This window comes from Vombatus ursinus, unplaced genomic scaffold (assembly GCF_900497805.2).
Source record: "Vombatus ursinus unplaced genomic scaffold, bare-nosed wombat genome assembly UNPS02007512.1, whole genome shotgun sequence".
Taxonomy (NCBI): Eukaryota; Metazoa; Chordata; class Mammalia; order Diprotodontia; family Vombatidae; genus Vombatus; species Vombatus ursinus.
Genome location: NW_020947290.1, coordinates 1 through 19,430, shown reverse-complemented (window position 1 = coordinate 19,430; position 19,430 = coordinate 1). Strand labels below are relative to the sequence as shown.

General features: G+C 48.6%; 3 protein-coding genes across 7 annotated transcripts; all 3 read left to right on the top strand.

Annotated features, from left to right (window-relative positions):
- Window positions 1-348: 348 nt before the first annotated feature.
- On the top strand, window positions 349-3,685 carry LOC114033842 (NFATC2-interacting protein-like). 4 transcript variants are annotated; one of them, XM_027849462.1, is made up of 7 exons: window positions 353-947; window positions 1,189-1,275; window positions 1,392-1,578; window positions 1,756-1,900; window positions 2,007-2,125; window positions 2,354-2,406; window positions 3,035-3,121. In XM_027849462.1, the coding sequence occupies exons 1-6, from the start codon at window positions 736-738 to the stop codon at window positions 2,384-2,386; spliced, it is 783 nt and encodes a 260-aa protein (XP_027705263.1). In that variant the 5' UTR covers window positions 353-735; the 3' UTR covers window positions 2,387-2,406; window positions 3,035-3,121. The 4 variants fall into 4 exon arrangements, with proteins under 4 accessions (XP_027705260.1, XP_027705263.1, XP_027705262.1 ...); XM_027849461.1 differs by lacking the exon at window positions 3,035-3,121 and adding an exon at window positions 2,492-2,854; XM_027849460.1 differs by lacking the exon at window positions 2,354-2,406 and having other exon boundaries at window positions 358-947; window positions 3,035-3,685.
- A 1,494-nt stretch (window positions 3,686-5,179) lies between these two features.
- LOC114033845 (protein spinster homolog 1) lies at window positions 5,180-12,691 on the top strand. Of its 2 annotated transcripts, none has more exons than XM_027849464.1 (13): window positions 5,180-5,288; window positions 6,109-6,435; window positions 6,962-7,027; window positions 7,194-7,330; window positions 7,809-7,960; window positions 8,150-8,216; window positions 8,412-8,557; window positions 8,983-9,138; window positions 9,868-10,057; window positions 10,308-10,373; window positions 10,760-10,858; window positions 11,663-11,834; window positions 12,128-12,691. In XM_027849464.1, the coding sequence occupies exons 2-13, from the start codon at window positions 6,177-6,179 to the stop codon at window positions 12,220-12,222; spliced, it is 1,605 nt and encodes a 534-aa protein (XP_027705265.1). In that variant the 5' UTR covers window positions 5,180-5,288; window positions 6,109-6,176; the 3' UTR covers window positions 12,223-12,691. The 2 variants fall into 2 exon arrangements, with proteins under 2 accessions (XP_027705265.1, XP_027705266.1); XM_027849465.1 differs by lacking the exon at window positions 5,180-5,288 and adding an exon at window positions 5,507-5,586.
- Window positions 12,692-13,405: 714 nt separating this feature from the next.
- On the top strand, window positions 13,406-19,341 carry LOC114033844 (linker for activation of T-cells family member 1-like). Its single transcript, XM_027849463.1, has 10 exons — window positions 13,406-13,533; window positions 14,125-14,227; window positions 14,451-14,482; window positions 14,670-14,713; window positions 18,019-18,076; window positions 18,350-18,411; window positions 18,530-18,556; window positions 18,689-18,737; window positions 18,822-18,922; window positions 19,167-19,341. Exons 1-10 carry the CDS (start codon window positions 13,406-13,408, stop codon window positions 19,226-19,228), a joined length of 666 nt encoding a protein of 221 aa, XP_027705264.1. The 3' UTR covers window positions 19,229-19,341.
- The last annotated feature ends 89 nt before the right edge of the window (window positions 19,342-19,430 follow it).

Genomic DNA, 19,430 nt, shown 5'->3' with positions numbered 1-19,430 from the left:
TATTCTTCTATGTTAATCATTTATTGTTTTATATATATATATATATTATATATATTTCCTACTTCATTCTGCATGAGTTCTTCCCGTGTTTCTCAGAATTATTCATCTTCATTGTTTCTTATGATGTAGTAATACTCTTACATTCATGTACTGCATGAATATCTCTTTGATTTCCACTTCTTTGCTGCCACAAAGAGTGCTACTATAGTATTTTAATGTTTTTGGGACTTTTCTATTTGTGTGACTTATTTGGAGTTATGCTGAGCAGGAGCAACTCTGGGTTAAAGAGTGTGGACATTTTAGTCATTTTAAAAATATAATTCCAAATTGCTTTCTAGAATAGTCAGACCAATTCATAGCTCCACTAATGGTCCAGCTCCCTAATTTTTCAGCTTTATTTTAAAATTGTAGAATCTGCTCCTGAACCCTTGAGGCAAATCAGGTAGTACAGCTCCTACACACAACCTTTAGGCTGCAAACTGGTGTTCATTGTAATCATATTTCACCTGAATAAGACATATTTGAGGGATAAGAGAAATAGGAGTAGAAGGGAGAGGAATGAGCACATCTTGTAATTTGTCATAGGAAGTCCACGTTGTCTAAGAGTGGGAGAAGAAGGCAGAGTTGGGGCATCCTTTGTAGTTAAGAGAAGTGGTTTAAAACCATGATGTTGAGTTGAGACAGCTGTCAGGAGGAGGGACGTGATTGAAGCAGCCTTCAGTTGCTGGAAGCAGCATGGGATCTCATTGCTTTGGGCCTTCAGAAAGCCTTCATTTTGCCTCTCCAGATTTCATCTCTGTTGCCACCTCTTACCTGTGGTTTCCCCTTCCTTTTCTCCCAGCTCTGGATTTGGATTCTGATCAATCCCTTTCTGAGACCGTCCTTTTGCCAGTTTATTCTTCAGAAGTGAATCAAAAAACCAATGATGAAGAAGAGAAGCATTTTTTGTGAGTATGCAGAATACAGGAACAGGAAAGTGTTTGGTGTTGACAACCAGTGGCTGGCAGGTTGCCTGGGACCTAGGGAGGGGTGGAAGGATAGAAGGATACAATGGGATAGCTGGGTTTGGGAAAATTTTCATGACTAGATCTGGGCACCAGGATTCAAAGGGAACTGGGACCTGTTTCTCTTTATCATTGACTGCTCTGGGGTCTACTACCCATTTTCTTTTGTATATTTTCTTTTCAGGGTCCAGGACAGTTCCTCTTCCCCTTCTCCCCCTCCCAGGCGACGTGGGCCTTGCAGGAAACCACCAAGAGCCTTTGGAAAGATAAGGTGAAGTTTGGGATGGCAGCTGTTTTGGAGGACCTGTTGAGAGTCACTGAATTGAGAGTAGTTGGTGCTTCATGAGTGGGTGGGTGAGTCCTTGCCCTCTTTTTCTGACCCTACAGGGAGGTGAATAAGCGCTTGCAAGGTCTCCGATCTTACCTGAGCCCCCTGTCACCCAAAGGCCATGTTTCTGAGAACTCCGAAGATGAAGTGATCTTGGTGGAGGAGAACAATGTTAGGGAGAGCCCCCGACTCTTAACTCTTAAAGTGAGGTGCCGGGCTGACCTTGTCAGATTGCCTCTCAGCACGGTGAGAACTTGGGAACAATTATAATGGGCTAATTTGGGGAAACAGGGTGGAGTAGCGGGCCTGATTTCCTTGGTCCTCAGTTCGGGGACAGGAAGGTTGGTCGTTAGTTCTGAATTCTGGGTGCATTGTGAGGTTGGGCATGAATGAATTCCCTATACTTTCCTCTTTTTTTTCCAGGCCGAGCCCTTGCAGGTCGTTGTGGATCACATGGCATCTCGCCTAGGAGTGTCCCCTGCCCGAATTCTTCTGCTGTTCCGAGAAGTAGAGCTTTCCCCAAGTGCCACCCTCAGCTCTCTAAAGATTGGAGTGGCTGACATCATTGGTGAGTGCAGGTGGCTGTGGGGCTGAGTCATGGTAAAGCATGAAAGCCTGTGGAAAGCCCAAGCTGCCTGCTAAGTCCCTTTACTTCCTTCCCTCTCCCTTACAAGATTGTGTGGTCCTGTCCAGTACTCCTGAGCCTTCAAAAGAGTCAGAATCGGGTGAGGAACTTCGGCTCAGGGTTCAGGGGCAAGAGAAACACCAGGTTCTGGAGGTCACTGTGCCCCGGGTAAGTGAGGAATGGAGCCCGGGGGATGGAAATCTTCCTTCCCATCCACTCAGCATCCTTATTGACAACTACTACTCTGAGACTGAATCCTTTCTGATAAAGACACCCAGAGACTGTCTCCTGGGTCCTTTTTACTTTGTCCTTTTCAACTTCAATTTTGTTTTAAAAAGAGAAAAGGAAGAATCTTTCTGTGGCTGATAATCTTGCCTTCCTCTCTTCTGCCTTCAGGGCCCTCTACTTTACCTAATCATAGAAGGTTGAAACTGGAAGAAAGCTTAGAGGTTAGCTAATTTAACCCTCTTTTTAAAAAAGCCTGTGTGTGTTGGGTTCTTTATTCTGATCTTTTGGTCTATTTTTTTTTTCCAGTCCCAGTTTTGTAAGTTACTGCTTTACAGTTGGAGATCTGGTAGTGCTAATTTCCTGTCATCAGTTTTCTTTATTGTAATTTTAGATATTCTTAATCTGTTGGTTCTACCATATAAATTTTGTTCTGATGATATAATCTATGAAATAACCTAGAGGTATTTTGATTAGTATTATATTAAATCTATCTGCTAATTTGGGAACTTGTGCTATATTTGCTCCACCTAACCATTTTCCATAAAAATTACTTTGGGGGTTGTCTTTGTATCTGTCTCTTGTATACTGAGATAAGTTAATGCACAGATATTTGATATGCTTTTTATTTAATTAACATTTCTCTTAAAATAAATTTTATTCTGGGTTGTAGTTAATGTCCTTCATTACAGAGGAGGAAACTGAGGCCCAGAGAGAGAAAGTATGTTGTAGAAGACCTCCTTCATATGTCGATGACATTGTTAGTCCACTCCCACCAAAAATTCTTTATCACCTCTCTATCCAAATCCCCACAATCCTTCCTTTCTGGCTTATGACCCTTTCTTCCTTTAGGGTGCTCCTCTTAAAACACTGATGTCTCACTATGCAGAGGCCATGGGACTCAAAGGACATAAGCTCTCTTTCTTTTTTGATGGTGAGAAGCTTTCTGGCCAAGGGACCCCAGCAGAGTTAGGCATGGAACAAGAGGACCTCATTGAGGTTAGGGGTTGAAGTGTGATGTTCTGCCTTCTGCCTCCTCCCCTGCCTTCAGACCGCGAGATGTGAAGCTGGGGCTCCTCAAAAATCTAAGGAGAATGCCTGCCCTTCTCACCTTCCTTCTCTGTCTTCTTTCCCCTCTTCCGGTTGCCCTAAAGCTAGATCTGAGAAAGACCTTCCCTTCCCCCCCTTTTCCCTTGTCCAAATTTACCACTCACCCTTCTTTCATGGGTGTCCTGGGGGTGATGCTGCTGCTCTAGCATTTTCCGTCAGTTTCTATGAGTGCATCCTAGTCCTCTTCTGCTAGCTGAAGGATTTGGGTCCCATTTACCCTGTATATATGTAAATGTGTCCTTTGATCTCTGTCTCCTAACACTAATTCTTTTGGATTGGGTGTGAAGATGTATTGCAGACCCCTTATTTCCAAATATCTTTCCATGAGACCAGTCATTTTTGTAACTGGAGTTAAAATAAAATGAATGATGTAGTTTGGATTCTGGGTTTGAACTCGAATTCCTCCAAGGTTTTTGCCTCATTGGTGGGATGGGGGATGGGGAGAGTCAAAGCCTTGGTTTGGTCACTTGGTTAGGTCTTGGGTTTAATGACATTTAGGGGCAGGCAAGGAGAGCATTCAAGTTCCAGGTGGTTCATTACTCTGGATGGAGTTGAGTTGGCTTGCTGAATGCAGTCTTTTGGTGGTAGGAGGGTCATCTTGTTGCTTATGACACCTCTCTCACCCCTACCTCCTGACTTCCTAGCACACCTCACACCTCTTTTCAGTATTGGGCTGGGCACTGGTGGTGATCAGGGGAGAGGAATGGGAAGATTAAAGAAGACATGGTTCGTGGCCTCATAAAGCTCAGAATTTAGTGGGGAGTGAAACATTCTCTTTAATCAATATTCCAACAACTATGGTTTTATTGGTTTGGGTACAGTTCCACAATGTACAGTTCCTGAGATTTAAAAGATCATCTGGAATTACTGTGACTGAAAACTTCATCAACCTATAGCCAGCCCAAGGATGAGCCTTTCTTAGCTAGATGGGTCAGTCTTCGGTCAACCATTAGTGGCTGGGCCCTTAATTAAAGCCTTTCTAGCTTTGTAGGACCTGCCAGAAGCTTGTTCGATGCTGCCAAAGAGAAACCTAGAGAAACTAGTTACTCCCTGAGGCATCAGAGTAGGATTTTGCTGTATCATATCAGCATAAATAACTACAATACAAATTATATGTAGTAACTACACAAGATAGATGAAAACTAAGTTGTTTGTCAAGTACTTGGCAAGGGGTGGTTTACCATTGCCCGGGACCATCAAAGAATAATCATGGTAGCATTTGGCATTTTATTCGGGCTTTAAAAGATGGGTAACATTTCACCCGGTGGGGGTGAAGGGGACACTTGTGGGCGCAGGGATTGTTGGGAGCTAAAGCAGGGAGGCCACAAGAATTAGAAGGGTTGTGACCTTTCCCCAACTCCTTCCCCACGTGGTTTTCCCTGCGGCCGCGGGGGCCGCCCGTGAGCCCGACAGCGGAAACTGCTGTGCCAAGTTCGGCGCCTCCAGGGTGTGGGATGGGACCCATCATCTCACAGCCTCTGCATCCGATGCCCCTCGTGTTAGAAAAGGGTACTGGGCGGCCGCCCCCGGCAGCGTCTATCGGACCTTACGAGCTTAGATCGAGAGCTGGAGGGGACTTTGAGGCCACCGGGGCAACGTTTCCGGAGACCGAGGGACCCGTCCGGTGTCAAGCGTGTATTAGGCCTATCCTGGAGCCTGAAGAGAGCCACAGCATCCCAGCTCGCTGCTCCTCGGGTCCCGGAGCCGCCGCCATCTGGCTCTGGCGGGAGGTGGAGACCTCGGGATAGGTTTTGAGGAAGGTTGGAGACCAGTCCCCTTATTGTCATAGTAACGTGTAACTTGCCCCATCACGTGTTCAGGGCACGATCCTGTCATGTGACTCCCGATCTGGTTCGCCGGCTCGCCCACGCCCCCGGGTCACATGACCTTCGCGCAGCTATCATGGCGGTGACCGCGGTGCCGTTTGGTGCCTGAGCACTCCAGGGTAGCAGCGGCTGCAGAGCCGGTGGGCGCCGGGAATCGTGCACTATTTAGGGTAAGAGGAGCTCCCTGGACCAAAGGAAAAGGTGGCTTGGAGCGCCCCTGCCCCGTGGGCTGGGGTGGGTCACGGAGCCGTATTCCCCGCCCCTTTCCTCCCCCTGTAAACTTGGCTTCCTTGGGTTCCTCCTTCCTGCTCGGACCCCTCTTTCCTGCTCTCTCGGTATCTGGGTTTTGGTGCGCACATGCCTGCACCCCCAGCACTAGCCCCTCCTGTGGCACCGGGCTCGCCTTCTCTGCTTCCCTGGCGGGGGTCGCAGTAACCACGTGGATATGTTTTGTGTGTACCTTCCCAGGTCAGGTGGGAGGGGCCCAGGAGGCCGAAGGCCGGACCGCGGTGGAGGCCAGGCCTTGCAGATGGGGCGGGGACCAGACTCTAATAGTGTGAATTCTTTGAGTTTCTTATTTTTTCACTTGTAAGATGGGCATAATGATACCACCTCTTGCGGTTGTGAGGATCAACTGAAAACACTTATAAAACAAGCCCTTTGAATGTAAACAGGCATTTTCCTTGGGTCTTTTTCACTCCCATTCGGGACGATATATGTCATTTTTCTTGTGAAGGCCCGTTAAGAGTTGTGAGCTAAGAATCAGGGAATCAGGGTTCTAGCCCTTGTGCCTTGATTTGTCTTCTTTATAACATTAGGCAAGTCACTCATTGTCTTTGGGTCTCAGTATCTTTCTTTGTAAAAATCACAGTATCAACAATTGAGAGCCAATAGAGACTTTAAAAAGGAGCTAGATTTAATTTCCAAGGCACTTTTAAATTCCTACTTTGTATCTTCTTCATGGTGAATGTATATTCCTCTTTCCTCCAGGTTAAATTGTCTGGGTCTGAAAGTGTAAGGGACAAGTAACCACGGAGAGAACTGGCTGAGGGGCAGCTATGCCTGGGCTGCTGGGTCAGTCAGACACAGCCCCATTTCTCAGCCAAGCAGATGATACAGAAGAAGGAGTGGGGGGCCCAACCCCTGGCGCTGGCAAGACTGCAAGTTTGGGGGGTTCAGAGCCACAGGATAGAGAAGACCCAGATGGGGAAGGGCTACAACTGATAACAGGCGTCTCCCCTCGACATGCAACTTTGATTGTGGGTGTACTTTGTTATATCAACCTTCTTAACTACATGGACCGTTTTACTGTGGCAGGTAATTAATTTGGAAGGACTTTTGTATCAACATTTTGAAGGTAGTAGTTGTTTGTTTAGTCATTTTTTCAGTCGTGTCTGATTCTTCATGATCCCATTTTGGGATTTTCTTTGCAAAAATGCTGAAGTGCTTTGCCATTTAGTTCTCCAGCTCATTTTACAAATGAGGAACTGAGACAAACAGGGTTTAAATGACTTAACCCAGGGTCACACAGCTAGTAAGTGTTTGAGGCCCGATTTGAACTCAGGAAGATGAGTCTTCCTGACTTAAGGTCAGGCACTTTATCCACTGTGTCACCTAACTGCCCATCCTTGAAGGCAGAGACTATTTAATTTGTGGTTTTGTATTTTGAACACTTTGCACATAATGGTGCTTAATAAATATTGAATTGAATTTTGAGGCAACCAAGAAAAGACCAGAGGCTTTTGGAGGTGATTCCATTGCTGGTAAAAAGAGGAAGATAAGCTTGATTCGAAAGATAGTTTCCTTTCCTCACCACCTTCCCTTCCACTGAACTGTTTTTCAGGCGTTCTTCCAGACATTGAGCAGTTCTTTGGTATTGGTGACAGCAGCTCCGGCCTCATCCAGACTGGTGAGTAGGGTTCTGTCTCTGGGATAAGCTGCTTTCAGTGTGAAGAGGAATGTCCTGGAGTCTGAGAAATTTTTTTCCCCTCTGTGCCTCTTCAGGGTTATGGGTCTTTGGGTGGGGAGACAGGGCATTCTGATGGGAGGGTTTAATCCTTCTGTCTCTTCTCCAGTGTTTATTTCCAGTTACATGGTGCTGGCCCCTGTATTTGGCTACCTGGGTGACAGATATAACAGGAAGTACCTCATGTGTGGTGGCATTGCCTTCTGGTCACTGGTGACTCTGGGTTCTTCATTCATCCCTAGAGAGGTGAATAAGCGTCCCGTGGTTCTGGCCCCACTCTCAAAGTGCATTTACTGGTGATCTGTTGTGGGACACAACTACAACAAACTCATATGTTATTTAAGTAGCTTTGTTTTTGTCTCTGTTTGCTCTTTTACCTGAGAACATCCTGGTTATAGGGGCATTCATTCCCTCCCACCCTTAACCTCTGTTTTGTTTTGTTTTGGTTCAGTTCCACTGCCCACACCATTAATGTAGGCCTTCCCCGAGGCTTTGTCCTTGACTCTCTTTTCTTCTCTCTGTGTTCTCTCCCCTAGAGAGCTGAACTACTTAGGTGGTTTCAGTGATCATTTCTTTGTAGATAACTTCCTAAGTCAGCACTTCAGGTAGATGTGGTTCGTTTTGTTTTGCCGAGAAGCTTGGAGAGACTGGGAGGTCAGTAAAGGGCCTGTGAAACTCTCTGAGGTGGAGAATGTCCATTTTTTTTTAAAAATTCTTTTTCTAGAGATTTTGGCTGCTGCTCTTTACACGGGGCCTGGTAGGGGTTGGGGAAGCCAGTTATTCTACCATTGCCCCCACCCTCATTGCCGACCTCTTTGTAGCTGATCAGCGGAGTCGAATGCTTAGTGTCTTCTACTTTGCCATCCCTGTGGGCAGGTGAGATCATGGGGGAGAGGGAGTAGGAGGAACTCGGGCTCTGTCTTCAGGCTGGGAGAAGGGCTTTCTGGCCTGGAGAATGAGAGACAGAAAACCAGTCTGGGAGGAGGCACCAGCCTCATCTGGGGAGAGGAGAAGCTTTTGTTAGAGGCACGTCCTCTAACCTGAATCCCATAATCATTTTTCCAGTGGTCTGGGTTATATCGCAGGATCAAAAGTGAAGGATGTGGCTGGCGATTGGCACTGGGCACTCAGGGTGAGTCTTCCATGAGGGATGGAGAGGGTGTACAGATCATCCTTCTTGAGCCTCTTACTCACTTTTGACCCTCTTCCAAATAGGATGTGTGTATGCATATGTGTGTGTGCATGCGTGCGTGCGTCTGTGTGTGTGTTTTGTGTTCTCTAGCCTCCAATTGTTCCTGAGGTTAAGGGGACTGTTCTCTCTCCTTAGGTCACCCCAGGCCTTGGGATGATAGCAGTGTTGCTGCTGTTTCTGGTGGTGAGGGAACCGCCTCGTGGAGCTGTGGAACGCCATTCAGACACCCCTCCCTTGAGCCCTACCTCTTGGTGGGCAGATGTTCGGGCTCTGGCTCGGAAGTGAGTCCGAAAATCTTTTGTATAACCCTTGACTCATACCCTTGGACTTCTTTAGTCCTTTAAGGAGGATCAGTTACATTTCTTGTAAAATGAAGTGGGAGTTCATCCTGTGTGGAGTTTGACTCTGAGCTGTAGGAAGCATGAGCCATAAAACCTTAACACCCTCCTCCAAATAGTGACTGGATAACTAAATTGCAGTCCAGGTATTGGGGCGGGGAGGGGGGGGAGGGGGGATTAACAACTTCATTTTATGTCTCCTTGCTTTATAAGTATAAATGTCACTTGCACCAAATGGTCTCCTGCCAACTTTTACCATCCTTTCCTTCTCTCTCACTCCCCTAAATTAACTTTTGCCCTTGCCCTTAGTGTTGTTGCGGGATAGGAGATGACTGTTCTGAATTCTGACCTTCACCCTTCTGCTACAGTCCCAGTTTTGTGCTCTCTTCCTTGGGATTCACGGCTGTGGCCTTTGTCACGGGGTCCCTGGCACTGTGGGCACCAGCATTCCTGCTCCGTGCTCGGGTAGTTTTAGGAGAGACCCCACCTTGCCTCCCTGGAGATTCCTGCTCCTCTTCAGACAGGTACTGGGAAGGGTTCTTGGAGTGGGAAGGGGTTATGGAAAGGGGCTCTGAGTTCATATTTTTCCTCAGTGGGTCAGCAACTAGTCAGGATAGATGGTCCTTCTTCCTTCCCCTGTAAAACTCTTTGTGGGCTGATATGTGTGTGGCAGCTGGGTAAAAAGGGACAAGAAGGAGTAGGTGTCAGATTCGGACATCCAGTCACAGTGGCCAAAGAAGGAGGTATTTAGGGACAAGCTATTGCAGGTCTTTGAGCCCAGGGAGCCAGATCAGAAATCCAGCTGGGGTTTTGAGAACATTGAAGGTTTAGAAAGTATGAGGCCACTGTGAGAGAGTGGAAGGAAACATGGATTTGGAACAAACGAGTTCCAAAATATCTTTTCAGATATTTTTCATGGGACCTTTGGCCAGTCACTTTTTCTAGCCTGAGTGTCCTCCTCTAGAGAATGAAAATGGACTGCCCATTTCACAGGGTCAGGCTCTAAGGCCCTATAGAAATGACATTTGTTAGTGAAAGATAAAAGTCCTGGAGCCAAAAGCCAGGGGCCCCCCGGGCTGGGTCCAGGGAGGAGCCAGTTTCCAGAAGCTGGTACAGGCCAGGGTAGAGCCCAGTTCTGCTAGGAGGAGAAGGATACTGAACTTTGTAAAGCAGGGAGAGACCTTTTACACAAACATGGTGGGTCTTGGACCCCTTGCTCCCCTCAGTCTTCCTTTTATTTTTCTCCTTCCCAGTCTCATCTTTGGGCTGATCACCTGTGTGACTGGGATTCTGGGTGTGGCCTCTGGGGTAGAGATCAGCCGCCGTCTTCGCCACACCAACCCCAGGGCTGACCCCTTGGTCTGTGCAGCTGGATTACTGGGATCTGCCCCCTTTCTGTTCCTGGCCCTGGCTTGTGCTCAGGGCAGCATTGTAGTTACCTATGTGAGTATCCTCAATTTTTTCCCATTTCCAGATGTCACCCAACCACCAACATACAGGAGCACAGACACAGCCCTCCCAGCAGCAGCCCTGAGCTTGGACCGAGGAGCGGGAGCAGTGGGGGAGGGAAGGGGGAAGCAAAACTCATAGTCCCCAGCTTCAATCTCACACCTCCCCACATGGCTCAAGAAAAAGTAGAGGGAAGGGCAGAGAGCTGCTAATCTTTTCCCTGATGCCCAGTTTCTGTCCTCAGGTTTTCATCTTCATTGGAGAGATTCTGCTGTCCATGAACTGGGCCATTGTGGCAGACATTCTCCTGGTGAGAGGGTGGGCCGTGTCTGACCTGACACAGGTGGTGACTGTCCTAGTGATTAGCACTTTGGCTGTGAGGTCTCTGGGAGGCTTTTGTTCCCCTGGGTCAGTGGCTTTGTTCCGTCTTGTTGTAAGAAACTGACCCATGACCGGATCTTGCTCCCCTATGTGGGTGACCCAGAACTCAAAGCTCCTGGTGAGTCAGGAATTTCACTTGTCATGTGAGAAGAGCAGCCTTTCTCTTCTGTCTCCCTCCGTGTAGTTTGAGCTGAGCAGCTTAATTCAGAAAATGTTGATGGAATTCCAAACTTAGCCCCCCTCTGTCCTGGCCTTTCTACTCACCTCTCCTGACCTCTTGGGGAGTCTAACTTTGGGTCTCAATTCCCTACCTAGTATGTGGTTATTCCCACACGCCGGTCAACAGCAGAGGCCTTCCAGATTGTCCTGTCCCATCTGTTGGGGGATGCTGGGAGCCCCTACCTCATTGGGCTGGTGAGTGTGAATCTTCTTTTGGGAGGTGTTAGCCCTGGGTGGGTCATCCTGGCCCAGGGCAGGTTAAAAAGCAGTGGGGATAGGTAGAGAGAGATTTTTTGTCAGCCCGGAGGGTCCGTCTGATTTCAGCCGCCACTGACATATCCATTGCTGTCCTCTGAGGGGTGAAGAGCTGTCCTGCAGAAGGGAGGTTACACTTGCTCTTCTTATCTCAGGGAGGCACGTTTTTGGCTTGGTGAAAGAAAAAGCTTCCAGAAAATGGAATGGGCTGCATTGTAAGGTGGTGAGCTACTCATTCTTGGGCTTCTTTGAGGGAAGGCTGGATGACTACTTGTTAGGAAAGTTTTTGGGTGGGGTCGTGTAATCTAGGGTGTTCAAGTCTTCTCTGCATGGTTGCTGAGGCCCTTTCCAATTCTGGTCCTGGGTCTGGAGCTTTTGTAGGGAGACAAGACTAACATCAAACTAGAGAACAGTTCAAGGCAGCATTTGAACAGATGTGGGATAGTGAAGTGCAAACAATGCAGATAATCTGAGTGATCTTGAACTCTGTGTCCCTTCCCCACCTGACTCTCTGTCTCCTCCTCAATCTGACTGCCTGTCCCTTCCCCTGTCTCTCTCTGTGTTCCTCCCCGCTTCCCATCCTGCCCTCATCTCTATCTCTGACCCATCTCCGTTCACCTTTGTCCTGCTTCTCCTTATCTCTGACTCCCTTCATCCCCCTTTAGCAAATGAAGTTGTCTCAGCCCCCTGGGCCTCCCCCCACCCAGGCTATGACCACAGCTTGCTCTCTCTTCTCCCCTCTAGATATCCGACCGTCTCCGCCGTGACTGGCCTCCTTCCTTCCTCTCCCAGTTCCGGGCCCTGCAGTTCTCCCTCATGCTTTGTGCCTTTGTCGGGGCGCTTGGGGGTGCAGCTTTCCTGGGCACCGCTATGTACATTGAAGGTGATCGAAAGAGAGCCCAGCTCCATGTGCAAGGTGAGCATTCCCTGTTGGAGGCCTTGTTCCAGGGCGCCTCGTCCCCATCCCCAGCTCTCCTTCCTCCAGATCCTTGTCTTCCATACTCTCTCCGTCCCCTAGCTTCTGTCCATGGTCCATCTCCCTAACCCCCTTACCCTACCTGTCTTTCTGCCCCTTTGTCCCTTCCTAGCCCTCCCTTCCACAGGGGTGCCTGCCTCCCCTCCCTGTAGGCTCGTGCATGTCTCCTGTCCTCTGCTCTGCTCTGAGATGTTTATCTTCCCCTGATCTCATCACTTCTTCTCTCTCCCCAGGACTCCTGAGGGATGCGCCCCCTCCAGATGATCGAATTGTGGTCCCTCAGCGAGGCCGTTCTACCAAGGTCCCGGTGTCCAGTGTGCTCATCTGATTGGGTGGACTATGGCCTGAGGCTACCTCGTGTTCTGGTTCCCCTCGTGGGATAGGTGGGCAGTGGGCAGGACTGAGTGTAACCCCAGCACCCTGGACTGTTAAACCATCTCTATGCCAGGTGTGGTACCATGACTTCTGACCTGGGACCATAGGAATGGGACAGTGGCTGAGGTTTGTCCCTTTTTCCTTCCCTGAACACACACGCACATAGAAGCACTACATGCATAGCAATATTGATCAGGGAATGATTCTGGATCAGGGAGGGGGCAGGTGGTTGGAAGGCCACGGAGCGAGCGCCCTCAACTTTCTGCAGGTCTGTTTAGGGAGGGAAGATCTCTTTTCCCTCTGCCTCTGTTAGGCTATAGTTGGGTTCCAAGCCGCCTTCCTGGGGTCAGGGGCAAGGTGCCCCCACTGTCCAGGCAGGAGGGTTTGGTGCTATTTTTATCTGAATAAACTTTGTAACCAGAGCCTAGTGTCAGCTTGTGTCCTTTTCCTTCCCAGCTCCGTGACTCGAGAGAGAAGGGGAGGAGCCCTGTGGGGTGGCAGGCAGATTCTGTCTTTGCTCAGGGTTCTCTGTATGTTAGCGTTAGAACTTGAGGTAGTCTGTTTTAGGAGCCCTTCCTGCTCAAGCAGTCTAGAGTATGTGCTTTGAGGGCCCTTCCTGCTCCGGCAGTCTGTGATTCCGTTGGTCCAATGTGACATTGACTCACCCACTGTCTTTTCCTAATAGACCCTTTAGAAGCTTGTCCTCATGCTAGCTGGCAGGCAGTCCAGCTGTTAGGGATGATAAGATAGTAGTTATCCTGTTCCTCTGCCCCCTGGATGATAGACAGAATGTCAGAGATCCTTTGTCCAACCCACTCTTTATAAAGATGCACATTGAGTCTGAGAGAGGTCAAAGTTCTCTTCTCTTCTTTCTCCCCATCCTCTCTGCTCCCCATTAGTGTATTGTCTCTTGCATGAGCAAGACCCCATTTGGAGAACTGGTGGCCCCTGACAATCTGTGGTGCTAACCCTGATCATCCAGAAGGACCCTTTGAGAACAGCTGGGAATTCTTGATTTCTAAGGCCCCTGGGAGACCATCCCAAGTAGAAATGCTGGACTGGAGCAATGGGGGAGACCTGGGGTGCTCCCCTCCCCATGGGGGGCAGAAGGTTGGGGGTGGGAGGCGGGCGCAGCCATGCGAGGAGCCACGATAACTTCCTGTCCCCGCCCGGAGCTCACCACAGCTTCCTGCTGCGGGCGGGCAGGCGCTGAGTGTAGGAGAAGAGGGGATCGGGGAACAGAACCGTCAGGACCAGGGACCAGGTACGGGGACGTGGCGGGAGTGGAGGGGGTTTCTGATGCCCAAACAGGACCCCCCCAGCCAATCTGCCTGGCTCCCAGCAGGCTAGTAAGGCTCAGCAGAGACCATGGTAAACCTAAGCTTGTCTTCTATACCCACCCTAATCTTATGAGTGCTTGAGAGAGAGAGAGCCTCATACTTGGCCCTTATTGCCTATATCAGCTTCTCTTGGTACCAGCCTGAGCCCCTCCGATACAGAGAGACAGCCGACTGAGCCCACTGCCTCCCTTTGATACCACACTCTGAATACCTGGGTTCCAGTGCCTTAAGTCTGTAGCCTCTGGGCTCTTCTGGCCTCCATCCCTTACATGGGCTTCTCTTTTGTGACACCATTACCTGCTGAGGGCTTAGATGTTCTCTACCCTCAAACCTTTTAACTTCCCCTTTTTCTCCACCCATTATCTTGGGAGGAAAGTTTGGGATCCGAGTATAGAATTCTTGCTCCATCCAGTCAAGTGGGAAGGGGAATAGGTGGGGGTGGGGTCTGGCTGGAAGGCTTTCTGGGACTGGCCTTCCAGGCTGCCCTAACCTGTGGGCCTTGGCCTGTGCCCCAGATGGAGACCACCTCTCTGGGCCCTAGCCTCCTCTGGCTCCTCATTCTACTGTTCCCAGCCCTGCTTGTCACTGCCCTGTGTTTGTGTTGCCGGGACCTCCCTGGTAAGTGAAATACTTTCAGCTCATTTCTAGCTTGAAGGCCCCTAGACCCAGTCAACCCCATAAACCATCCCTTTGCCTCACACAAAGGGTCCTGTGTTCCCATATAAACAAGTTCATCTGCTGTTCCTCCTATGGGCTCACCTCTCCTTGTTCCTTGCCCTCGCCTAAAGGAACGCCTGTTCTTGTCCCACCCCTTCAGCCTCACCTGCCTCCTCCCCCACAGGCCCCAACTCTGAGGTCCCCCCCAAGTGACGGGTGAGTGTCTGTGACTATTCCTCATTCCCAAATGGTGACTGTGATGGACCAGTATTGGAAGGAGGGGAGTTAGCTGAGGAGGGGCTGGTTGGTGAGAGGATGTTGGGGTGGTGGCTGGAGATGGGTATGGAAGTATGGGGCCTCCTCTTCTACCACCCCCAGCCCATGCCTTCCTTCTTTTCACCAGCTCATATCAGCCAGGCAGCGGATTAGTCATCCTCAAACGCCCCTGTGAGTATGGCAGGAGGTCTCTATACATTATATACTTCCCTGGGACTGCTTTGAGGAATAAGGGAATGAAGTCTTGGGGGAGTGTCACTGTGAGTGAGTCTGTGTGTCAGTGTGTGAGAATTTGAAAGATATGGCTTTTGTTATGTGTCTGTACTGTATTTGTTAGGGATTCATTCCCAATCTCCTGCCCTTGGAATGTCTACCACAACCTTTGACCCACAGCATCGTTGAATTTAGAGCTGGAAGATGTCTCAGAGATTATCGAGTCTGACCTCATTTTACAGATGATAAAACTGAGGCACTAGTTTGGGGGTTGGGAGGATGGGACCCCCGAGGTAGGGGATAAATTGCCCAAGGTCACAGAGCTGAGCCCAGTTCTTTGTCCCTCCTCTAAGCCCAGCTCCAAAGTAAAGTGACCCTTTAAGACTGAGGTTCTTTACTTTTTTTGTGCTGTGGACCCATGGCCCTTCAGTTAGAGCATATGGACCCCTTCCCAGAACAATAGTTAGTTGCCTACATCCATAATCTAAGGAGATGCTCAATTTCAGTTATAGGTTAGTGAAGATAAAGATGTAACTTTTTCATCCAAGTTCACAGATCCCCTGAAATGTATCCACAGACCCCATGTTAAGAACCTTTGCTTTGAGACTCATTATGATTAGACTCCTTAGACCATTGGGATCTTCAGTCTCCTAAAAGGATTATTTTTCATTTTTGTATTTCTTCCCTCCCCAGCCTGTGCAGGCAGAGTGGACTGCTTAATGAATTCAGTTCGTTGAATTGAATTAGCCAATCACAAACCATTTAGTTCATTTCAATAAGCATTTAATCAAGTGCCTATTCTTTGTGGTGGGAGCCATCTTCAGTCCTGATCTATATCGCTACTGGACCCAGATGGCTCCGGAAGAGAAAGTGAGGCTGGTAACTTTTGTACAGTCCTCCTTCACTTAAATCCAATTCACTTGCAAGTCATGGCATCACCTTCCTGATGTCATGGTCCTCTTCAAGAACGAAGGACAAATAACAACCTGTGAGTAATCTGAGCTGCCCCAACCCAACTGGCCAGTTCCAGTTGGGCAGCGCAGATCCTTCCTTCCTTCTCCTTCCTTCTCCTTCCTTCTTTCCTTCCTTGTTTCCTTCCTTCCTGTCTTCCCCTTGCCTTCCCTCCTTCCTGTTCCCTCTGTCCCACATAGGGTATCATAACCTTACCTGTGGGTGCTTTGACCAAAGGAATATAAAATTTTTATGGCTGAAACCTAACAAAAGATATCTTGGGGTTTATGGGCTAGATTTCTTTCTTAAAGACCAAGCCTTAAACCAAATTCACTCTAGCTCTCATTGATTGACCAATAGGTCCCAGCCCAAAGCTCTGCTTAGTGGTCATTGTTTGGGCCATGATGGTTCAGACTGAATGTAAATAGTAATTGTTTCTCTTTTGGTCAGGAACCCTGAGTCTTCCCCTCCCGGATTGATTTTTTTTACCTTAGGTAAAAGGGACCATTCCTTGGCTCGTTTCTTACCCTGCCTTAATCACTCAATGGGCCTTGTCAGTCAAAATGATAACTTGGAAAGACCTTAGCTTAAAAAGGCCAAGGTCTCCACTGCATCTGGGACCATCTCCAGTCGTCCTGATCTATATCTTGCCACTGGACCCTGATGGCTCTAGAGGAGAAAGTGAGGCTGGTAACTTTGCACAGCTCTCTTTCACTCAAATCCAATTCACTTGCAAGTCATGTCATCATCTTCCTGATGATCATGGTCCTCTTCGAGAACAAAGGATAAACAACAACTCTGTGGTAGGCCTCTGTGTTAGATGTAAAAAGACAAAAAAGATAGTCCTTGCTTACAAGGAGCTTATGTTCTCCTGGGCAGGAGGTGGGCACTATATGTTCACAGATAAATAAATGCAAAGTAATTTAGGGAGAGGTGAGTATTAACGACCCAGGAGGGTAAGGAAAGCCTTCTTGTAGGAGATGGGTACATGAGTGGAGTCTTGAAGAGAGTCAGGTCCTAAGAGGCCATTGTTTTTTTAGTGACTCATGCAATACTTCCCCCATGTGTGGCCCATACCTCCTCCTTTATTGGTTTGGGAAAAGGAATAGGGAGACATGGAGAAATAGGGCCCCTACAGGTCAGACAGGATTGAGAAATTTGGGAGATGACAGATTATAAGTTTTACAGCTCTTCACGTGCTTTGTGCTCTTGCTAACAGTGTTTTTTGACGTATTTGTTTTATCTGGTTTGTTTTTTTTTAACTTTAGCGGTATTGTGTGCCGTTGAGTTTCCATTGGGTGGATTGAGGGGAGGGGAAAATTTCCTTGCTAAGGCCAGGAGAGCTAGAGAATTTCACATACCCCAGGGAGGACTTTGACAAGAACTACTAAATGGCGACATCTGGAGAGACCACGTGAAGATATCTCTTGACTTGGAGTCGGAAGGACAGGGTTTGAAAGCTTACCCTGTGTTACCTATTAGCTGTATGGACCTTGGACAGGCCCTTCTCTGTAAAGTGAGGAAATTAAGCCAAACTTGAACTCTGAGGTCTCTTTTACAGCTTTAAATTTTGTGATCCTATGCTGTAGATGTGAAGGGCTTTTAGAAGTGATTGCATGTAATAATATTATTTTTAAAATATTAAGAATATTATTTATCATATAAAATAATAAGTAAAAAATTGAAATATTAAAAATATTTTTTCTGAAAGAAACAAAAGAACCTTCCCTTATGTGTCTTTTCTAATAATGTGCCCTATCCCTGAAATATCCTCCCTTCCTCTCTTCACCTACTGTATTCCTGCCCATCTTTTTTTAAGTCCCCACCCCTATACCTGGGAAGTTAACACCCCCCCCAGTTAATAACTTTCTCCATCTGACCTCCATTCCCATTGTTTTGCCAGCTCTCTGATATACTACTCACATAATATTGTGAATGCTAGCAATCTGCTTTTGTGTCTTCTCCCTTACTGGATTCTAGATTCCATGACAGGACCATGGGGCCATATCTTTGCTAAACTTTGTATCTCCTATGGTGCTTTTAGCTCAGTGTTCTGCATGTTCTAGATGCAGGAGGCGTTTCATTAATGTTTGCTGAATGAATAATGAACTCGTCTAAGAGACCCCTCAGTCCCCAATCCTCTTGAACCTTGAATTTCTTGAAGAAAATGTCCTTCTAGGCGTTAAGGGCCATTACCCTGGGTAGATCTCAAGCTGTCCTCTACCTCTCCTTGGGGCTCTCAGCCCTGACCTGATTCCTTCCCCCTACCCCAGGTCCTCTGATGCTGTGTACCTCTAATCTTTACCCCACAGACACTAATACTTCGTGGCCATCTACAGTATCCTGCCAGCCAGATCTGCTCCCTATCCCGTAAGTATCTGCTCAGGTTTCCTCTCTGGTGTCCCCTGAGCCTCGGGCCCCTCTTTTCCAGCCACCCCAGTCTAACCTGAAGTCTATCGCCTCTGCCTTCTTGCCCTCGGGCCTTCTCTGAATCCTGGGATATCTATATCACTGCCCTCAGTCTTCTGCCTTTCTACCTTCCTGCCTCCCCTGGGCCAAGGCATCACTACTGCCCCCATTCCTCTAGGCTCTCAAAGCTCCCTCCCTTCCCCAGGTGGTGACCCCTAATTTTTAACCCTTTAGGAGATCTCCACAACATCCAGGGTTGTCAAACCGGATTACTTCTCGGAGAGACGCAGACACCCGTGAGTTGGACAATGAACTAGTTATGGAGGGTGGTTCTGTAGCCTGAAGTGGGTGGGAGAGTGATCCTGGCTCAGGCTGGGTGGTTGAGCTGATGGTGACTCTCTCTTTCCTTCCCAGGCAGTGAGCCCAGCTACGAGAATGAGGGTATATCAGTCACCACTGGCAGTGGGGGGTTGGGCTGGGACCTTGGGGAGAGGGAGGAAGGAAGGAATGGGCCTGACTGGACAGGCCTCCCCAGACCACCTACTCTGATACCTGTGTTTCCCCTGGAGCTAGAACCTGAGGATGCCGATGAAGAAGATGACTACCATAATGAAGGCTATCTGTGAGTAGTAGGGTTGACCTCAAAGGGAGAGTCTTTGAGAAGGGAGAGGCTTGGGGGTCTCACCATCCTGTTTCCCCTTGGCAGTGAGGTTCTACCGGATGACTGCCCGAATTCCAACTCTGCACCTCTGTCCAACTCAACACCTAACCTGGGTAGTCCCGGCCTTAGGGATAGTCCATCTTCCAGTGAGTTGGGAGTGATTGGGGGGGGGCCCCCCTGTGGCTTGCCAGGTTGGGGGGGATTGGTCTGGGTTGGGGGGAGGAGCATTGTCTGGACAACTAGACTGTGCAGGGATGGGGGAGTTTTTGTGTGGCTGGGTAAGGAAGGGCATGTGTGTGCATGTTGGGGGTATTTACAGGTGACAGATATGGAGGGTTGTCTCTGGTTGTCCTGGCTCTAACTTCTTCATCCTGGGGTATTTTCCTGTAGTGGTGTGGGGAGAGGATTATGTGAATGTCTCAGAGAGTACAGAGGTGTCTCTGGGTAAGTGACTATCTGCCCCTGCCACTACCTCCTCCATGTACTTCTCTCTTTCCTTCCCTAACCAACAGGACCCTTCCCCTCTCAGGGTGGAATCCTTCCTCTCCTCCTTCCTTTTCTTTCTCTCCTCCCCCCTTCTTCCCTCTTTTCTACCCTCCCCTCCTCCTTCCCCTGCCCCCTTCCCCTGTACCCTCCCTCTTTCCTTCCCCTCCT

Coding starts and splice junctions, on each gene's coding strand:
- LOC114033845 (XM_027849464.1), top strand. CDS start 6,177: ATGCCTGGGCTGCTGGGTCAGTCAGACACAGCCCCATTTCTCAGCCAA. Junction 7,331..7,808: donor CTTCATTCATCCCTAGAGAG/GTGAATAAGCGT, acceptor TTCTTTTTCTAG/AGATTTTGGCTGCTGCTCTT. Junction 10,374..10,759: donor TTGTGGCAGACATTCTCCTG/GTGAGAGGGTGG, acceptor TTCCCTACCTAG/TATGTGGTTATTCCCACACG.
- LOC114033844 (XM_027849463.1), top strand. CDS start 13,406: ATGCGAGGAGCCACGATAACTTCCTGTCCCCGCCCGGAGCTCACCACA. Junction 13,534..14,124: donor CCGTCAGGACCAGGGACCAG/GTACGGGGACGT, acceptor CCTGTGCCCCAG/ATGGAGACCACCTCTCTGGG. Junction 18,077..18,349: donor CCAGATCTGCTCCCTATCCC/GTAAGTATCTGC, acceptor TTAACCCTTTAG/GAGATCTCCACAACATCCAG.
- LOC114033842 (XM_027849459.1), top strand. CDS start 736: ATGGGATCTCATTGCTTTGGGCCTTCAGAAAGCCTTCATTTTGCCTCT. Junction 948..1,188: donor GAAGAAGAGAAGCATTTTTT/GTGAGTATGCAG, acceptor TTTTCTTTTCAG/GGTCCAGGACAGTTCCTCTT. Junction 1,901..2,006: donor TGGAGTGGCTGACATCATTG/GTGAGTGCAGGT, acceptor CTCCCTTACAAG/ATTGTGTGGTCCTGTCCAGT.